The following is a 7,731-nucleotide window of genomic DNA, read 5'->3' on the forward strand; positions in this document are numbered from 1 at the left end:
AAGGCGACAGTGGCAAGAAAAAATTCCCTTTTAACAGGAAGAAACCTTGAGCAGAACCTGGATCAGATGAGGGACCCTCCTGCTGATGGCCGGGCTGGGTGAAAGGAGGAAAAGGAGGAAGATAGGACAGCTTGGAATGGAGGAGAGGAGGAGAAGGACATGCAGCATATAAAACATGATACAAACAGGGTTGGCAGTGAACAATGTTAGAGGGCCAGCATTCAGATTACAGAACAGTTAGTGGATACTGTGTACTCAGCAGATTACAGTTATGATAGGAAACAGAGCACAGAAGCAAAAAGCTGTCATGATTGGTAATTATTTACATTACAGTCTGTATAGAATATGAATCCAAAATGTATCTGTAGCAGAGTGGAACCCTTATCTTCATATTTACTGCTTATTAATTGTTTAGTTTGCTCAGCTGTTCATTTATTTATAACTAAGTAGTGTGGCCCAATATAAATAGTACAGGCATTGTAATGTTGTAGTTTCACCACAAGAGGGAGTGGGTGGTTTGGAGTCGCTCCTGGTCAGTGGACGTCGACACATCAATGAGTTGCTCCAATGACGCATAGACAGGAGCGCGTCATGACACGACGGTTGCTGAAAGTTTACTTTCACTTTTACTTTCACCGAAGTTTGTGGTGCAGATGATTTTCTCTGTCTGAAGGTAAATGTCAGCACTTCTAATGTTTTTCTCGTCAACACTTCCTGTAGTTACCTGGATTATCTGATGTACGGATTTGGATGTTGTAGTGTTTTTTTATACTGCGTTGTGGTGTTTAGTTGTATAGACTCTGAGTTGTCAATCTAAAGTCGAGGTGAGGCAGGAAGAGGTCCGTCATTATCCGCCATGTTGTGTGGATATTTGCAGTAGAAGCGGTGGAGTCAGAGTAGAAGCAGAGTGAGCTGATGGTCAGTAGCTGAACACGGAGCCTTTGTTAGTCTGTGGCTCCACTTACTGCTGACTGAAGGCAGCTTTTCCTGCCTGAATCAGCCTGTGGAGGAGGCGGACCTGAGCCGCCGCTCTCCCGCAGTCTGAGCCGCTAAATGCGGTCTGAGCTCGGCCGGACAGCGGCTGGAGAACAGCTCTGACTTTCTCTGTCATTAGATGAACTCTACGGGACTGAGCTCAGAGGGACTGACAGGGTTTTTCAGAGAGACAGTTAACACTCCATCCACAGAGTCAGAGGCCTCCTGGTCCTATCAGGACAAACTCTACCTGATGAATTAGATGATAAAGACCCAAATCCATAAATACTCTCACAATAAAGCATCTCAGCGGCTCTGATAGGTGATTAAATCTCTGTGGCTGGTCACAGTACAAACAGAAAAACTGTCTGTCAGGACATATTTGCTGTTTTTATTGATGTCTATCTGTGTCTCTGCTGTTTGGTTTGGTTTTGGTTTGTTGTTGCTGCTTCATATAGTTCAGACTTTACTATTAGAAAAGGCAGGAAAGTGCCAGGGGCCCCAACTAAAAGGGCCCCTGGAATAATACTGAGGAGAAATGAAGTGAGTCTCAGTTGTTTTGTGTGGAATAATCACCTGCAGCTTGTTTCATCAAGTCATTTTCTACAGAAACACTGCAGACAAACAGATTGTCAGATAAAACCAGTGGATCTCAGTCCATCTGTGTGTCAGTGAATGGAAATGGTCGTCTCTGAATCGTGTGTGAAAGATATGAAAAAGGAAAGAAGATCCAATCAGTGGAGGAGCAGCTGATATTTCTATCTATTTCTTTCTAGAGAAAAGATCAGGGACATAAAGGTCTGGACAGATGAGTCTGTGCTCTCCCTCCAGGGATGTTTTAACTGCACAGACTGTGATGTTTTCACACAGTCCTGTGGGGATGATTTGGACTCATTGGTTGACATAACATGCTCATACATGATCTTTTGCAGTGATTACCTGTAAGTGTGTTAAAATATTTCATAAAAAACCATGATTTACCAAATCAGTCAAAGCAGGATTACAAGTCATAACTGGAAAACAAGATGGCAGCAAACAAACTTGGTTCAGCCTGGCCAAGCATGGAAACTACAGCAGGCCTTCAGAGCACAGAGCTCAGTACTGGTGTCTTTTTAGATGGTTGGAACTCGGACATAGAGCTGTTTTTTGTTTTTATTGTTGTTTTGATTCCTTTGATTTTAACATTGAGCTGTGTGATGTCAAAAAGACGTTCTGTGTGGTAAAAGTGAACAAAGGTCACGGCCCCGATAATATTTGTGGATGTTTAGTGAAGTCCTGTGCACATGAGCTGAGTCCTGTGTTTCAATATATTTTTAATAAGCCCTTACAGACACAACATGTCCCTAAGCTCTGGAAAGATGCTGTGGTTGCTGTCCCAAAACACTGAATGATGTTAGAGCAGTCGCCCTGACTTTAATTTAAATGAAAACCATTGAGAAACTGGTCAGATCTGAGGTCCTGAAGCAAAGTGAACATGCACTGGATCCTCTGCAGTTTGCATACAGGCCTCACAGAGGAGTGGAGGATGCTACAGTGACTCTGCTCAACATGCTTTTTAAACATCTGGATTTTAATGGGACACACGCCAGGCCTTTATTTGTGGACTTGTCTTCTGCTTTTAATACAATCCAACCTCACATTTGAATTGAAAGGCTCCTACAACAGTTTGATTTAAATAATAATCTGGTGGGTTGGATTCTGGATGTTTTAACCAACAGGACACAGAGAGTGAGGGTCAACAGTACATTGTCTGACCAAAGGTGTTCTTCCACTGTTTCTCCTCAAGGGTGTGTGTTGTCACCACTATTGTTCATTTTATACACAAACATGTGTCAGAGCAGACATGACAGCAGAAGCATCATAAAGTGCTGATGACTCAGTTATTGTTAGTCTCCTCCAGGACGGTGAGAGCAGCCATGGACCAGTCATTGATGATTTAGTTCAGTGGTGTGAGGAATCCTACCTGCAGCTAAATGCTACAACAACCAAAGATATGCTCATTGATTTTAGGAGGAAACCCCACAGGCACCAAGTCACTGTAATTAAAGGTCAGACCATTGAGTATGTGCAGTCTTACAAATATCTTGGGACTATCATTGACAGCAAATTGACTTTTGAAGAAAATTGTGAAGTGGTTTGTAAAAAGGCTCAGAAACGTTTACACTGTTTAAGGAAACTTGCACATTTTCACATTGACTGAACCATAATGAGCATGTTTATCTCTTTTATAGAATCCGTTTGATCATTTTCTTTAGTGTCATGGTTCATTCAGACAACTTTAAAACAGAGGAACAAATCTACCTACAGATACAAATAAAGTAACATGAACCTGAACCTGAATCTGAGGATGATTTCAGCTGATGTGCAGATGAATGATTTGTGTTTTCTCTCCAGATGAAGGTAGAAAGTGTGTGTGAGCTGATGTGGATGTGAATTCAGCATCATGAATCAGTGTGAGGACAGAGAGGAGGGAGCCCCTCCCCCTAAAAGCAGTCTGTGTGGGGACCATGAGATCCAGACCAAAGCTCAGAGGTGAGATGAGGATCTCTAACTGTCCATGACTCTTCTCCATGTCAGAGCTCAGCACTCACATCACTGCACCATCATTATTCACACTCAAAGCTCTGTGTGTGTTGTGTTGAAGGCCAGAGCAGCAGCACACACCAGACTCTGCTGGACCTGGACCTGAACATGGACCTGAGCCCAGCTGTGTGTCCATGAAGAGTGACAGGTCAAATGATCATCTCATTGATTTCAAAGGACAGCCTCCCTCTGCTGCAAAGAAGTGAGCTGCAGCTGAAAACATGTTTTCTTCTTTACTATGAGAACACTGTATGAATAATAGATATGTTGTCCCTGTCCCCATGTCAGTGATGGTCTTAATTTCTGTGTCCACCAGGATCCATCAGAGACCAGAATTCCCTGTACCTGAGCCCAGCTGTGTGTCCATGAAGAGTGACAGGTCAAAGGGTCACCCCATGAATTTCAAAGGACAGCCTCCCTCTGCTGCAAAGAAGTGAGCTGCAGCTGAGTTTAAAATGTATCAGACAGCTGTCCTGTATAACTGGTCTTCTATGAAAGATGAAGTGATTGTGTTTTGTCTCCAGGCTTCATGAATGACCCAGTATATGAACATGATCAGGCTGAAACACAGGCTTTAGTGGCAAAGTTGATGTTTCTCTTTTGAAGAAAAGCACTTCTTGTGTTCTTATATGTGTCATTCAGATCAGAACTAAAACTCCCTGTAACTCAGCACCTATCCAGTTCCAGTGTTTGTGTTAGTGTCCTGTAGCAGAGGTGAGACTTCTGTCAAACCCAGTGTGAGTCCTTATAACTCATCATTTAAAAGGTGGACTTGTTGTGATGACTCTAGGTCATGAGGTACAGAACTGATTGCTTGTTTCCTCTCATTGAGAATGTCACAGCACAGTAGTGTTTGCTTTAATCAGGACAGTCAGCACAGAACATAAAAGCAGCTGTTGTTTGTGTACAAAGCATAAAACACTCACAGATGCTGCAAACATAATGTGAGCTAATTCTTCATGATTCCTCCACAGAGTGTACCAGGAGAGCTCAGAGGTTCCCAGTGCTCAGTCTGCCCAGCAGCATCAAACACACCTGGACTCCATATTTATGGTCTGTACATGGACAACAACTACTTTGACATCTGTTGTGTTGACAATAATCTCCATGCTGCACTTTTTAGAGCAGTGGATTGTCAGTGTGTCCAACATGGATCTGATGTTTGGCTCCATGGTTTTACTTTGATTGTGTCATTCATATAGTTTTCTGTTCCAGCTACTGGAGGAGAACATTGTCACTTTTGTGAAGAGGGAGCTGAAGAAGATCCAGAAGGTTGTGAGTCCAGATTACCCAGAATGCTCAGAGAGTCAGAGGGAGGATGAGGAGGTGTTGGACAGTGAGGATGAAGAGCAGAGGAGGAGCAGCAGAGAGGCTTTTGTGAAGATCACAGTGAACGTCCTGAGGAGAATGAAGCAGGAGGAGCTGGCTGACTGTCTGCACAGCAGTAAGAGGATTTCTCTAAAGATTCAACATGATGGACAAATGGGACATTTACTAATGTCTCAAGACATGGAGGGAAATCTGTTCATGTGTGTTCTTTAGGGGGATGAACATGTCATATTTTCTTTATGAATCAGTCATTGATTTCTCTTGTTTGTTCATTCAGGACATGATGCTGCAGTTTGTCAACGTAAACTTAAATCTACTCTGAAGAAGAAGTTCCAGTGTGTGTTTGAGGGGATCTCTAAAGCAGGAAACCCAACTCTTCTGAATCAGATCTACACAGAGCTCTACATCACAGAGGGAGGGACTGGAGAGGTCAATGATGAACATGAGGTCAGACAGATTGAAACAGCATCCAGGAAACCAGCCAGACCAGAAACAAGCATCAGACAAGAAGACATCTTTAGAGCCTCACCTGGAAGAGATGGACCAATCAGAACAGTGATGACAAAGGGAGTGGCTGGTATTGGGAAAACAGTCTTAACACAGAAGTTGACTCTGGACTGGGCTGAAGACAAAGCCAACCAGGACATACACTTCACATTTCCATTCACGTTCAGAGAGCTGAATGTGCTGAAAGAGAAAAAGTTCAGCTTGGTGGAACTTGTTCATCACTTCTTTACTGAAACCAAAGAAGCAGGACTCTGCAGGTTTGAAGAGCTCCAGGTTCTGTTCATCTTTGACGGTCTGGATGAGTGTCGACTTCCTCTGGACTTCCACAACACTGAGATCCTGACTGATGTTACAGAGTCCACCTCAGTGGATGTGCTGCTGACAAACCTCATCAGGGGGAAACTGCTTCCCTCTGCTCGCCTCTGGATAACCACACGACCTGCAGCAGCCAATCAGATCCCTCCTGAGTGTGTTGACATGGTGACAGAGGTCAGAGGGTTCACTGACCCACAGAAGGAGGAGTACTTCAGGAAGAGGTTCAGAGAGGAGGAGCAGGCCAGAAGGATCATCTCCCACATCAAGACTTCACGAAGCCTCCACATCATGTGCCACATCCCGGTCTTCTGCTGGATCACTGCTACAGTTCTGGAGGATGTGTTGAAAACCAGAGAGGGAGGAGGGCTGCCCAAGACCCTGACTGAGATGTACATCCACTTCCTGGTGGTTCAGTCCAAACTGAAGAACGTTAAGTATGATGGAGGAGCTGAGACAGATCCACACTGGAGTCCAGAGACCAGGGAGATGATTGAGTCTCTGGGAAAACTGGCTTTTGAGCAGCTGCAGAAAGGAAACCTGATCTTCTATGAATCAGACCTGACAGAGTGTGGCATCGATATCAGAGCAGCCTCAGTGTACTCAGGAGTGTTCACACAGGTCTTTAAAGAGGAGAGAGGACTGTACCAGGACAAGGTGTTCTGCTTCGTCCATCTGAGTCTTCAGGAGTTTCTGGCTGCTCTTCATGTCCATCTGACCTTCATCAACTCTGGAGTCAATCTGCTGTCAGAAGAACAATCAGCCTCCAACTGGTCTAAACTGTTCAGAGATAAACCTGATCCAACACAGCTCTACCAGAGGGCTGTGGACAAGGCCTTACAGAGTCCAAATGGACACCTGGACTTGTTCCTCCGCTTCCTCCTGGGTCTTTCACTGCAGACCAATCAGACTCTCCTACGAGGTCTGCTGACACAGACAGGAAGTGGCTCACAGACCAATCAGCAAACAGTCCAGTACATCAAGAAGAAGATTGAAGAGACTCCCTCTGCAGAGCAAAGCATCAACCTGTTCCACTGTCTGAATGAACTGAATGATCGTTCTCTAGTGGAGCAGATCCAACAGTCCCTGAGTTCAGGACGTCTCTCCACAGATGAACTGTCTCCTGCTCAATGGTCAGCTCTGGTCTTCATCTTACTGTCATCAGAAAAAGATCTGCACGTGTTTGACCTGAAGAAATACTCTGCTTCAGAGGAGGCTCTTCTGAAGCTGCTGCCAGTTGTCAAAGCCTCTAACAAAGTTCTGTAAGTGTATAGATAGTTGGATTTATTCATCATTATATAAAGACTCTGCTATTTTATTTAGCAGGAGGGAAAATAAATTCCTCTCTTCTTTAATTCCTTATCATCATCTCTGAGCTCTGAGCTTCATCACATTGAATCTGAATTAAAATAATGGATCCTACATTAAAGAGCCAAGTCTCAGCTTTAATTTGAGCAGGTTGACATCAGTATAGAAAGAACTGTGAGGGAGATTCAGCTCTTTTAGTGGTTCAACAGTAGCTGGACAAATACACATGAAACAAACTCATCAGATTTAATATTTAGAGTAAAATCCTTTGCAGTCATTGACTGTAGTATCTATTATTATATTTTAAAGTGAATGTGCTGAGATCCCAAATAACATATCATGTCTAACTGTCCAAATACTTATGGCCTTGACTGTACATGTCTGTTTATTACTGATTGTGTCATGTGTGTCATGTCTCCAACTTGTTGAGAATAAAACAGAAAGGATTTGAATCAGAGTCAATGAAAGATGATCATCAATGTAGAAACTCCTCATTGGTTAGCAGGTGGATAAAGAGCTGATATTTCTGCTTCACTCAACAAATCTGTGTTTGATGTTTGGCCCAGTTTTCAAATGCAGGTCTGTTAGTTTGCTGTGAGCTGCAGAACAAACTGAGAGTTTTGTTCCTTTGATTGTCCTTTCAACACAAATGTTATTTGACTTTTTCTTCATTGTTTCCTCTTCAGACTGAGCAGCTGTAACCTCTCAGAGAGAAGC

At 43.5% G+C, this 7,731-nt stretch overlaps 1 protein-coding gene across 1 annotated transcript; it reads left to right on the top strand.

Moving 5' to 3' along the window:
* Positions 1-5,196: 5,196 nt before the first annotated feature.
* LOC121191851 (protein NLRC3-like) lies at positions 5,197-6,972 on the top strand (the record flags this gene model as incomplete). The annotated part of the gene is made up of 1 exon (XM_041053304.1): positions 5,197-6,972. A coding segment is annotated over one exon (1,776 nt), but the record flags the coding sequence as incomplete, so codon positions are not given.
* Between the last annotated feature and the right edge of the window lie 759 nt (positions 6,973-7,731).

The sequence above is a fragment of the Toxotes jaculatrix genome, chromosome 13 (genome assembly GCF_017976425.1).
Source record: "Toxotes jaculatrix isolate fToxJac2 chromosome 13, fToxJac2.pri, whole genome shotgun sequence".
Classification (NCBI taxonomy): Eukaryota; Metazoa; Chordata; class Actinopteri; family Toxotidae; genus Toxotes; species Toxotes jaculatrix.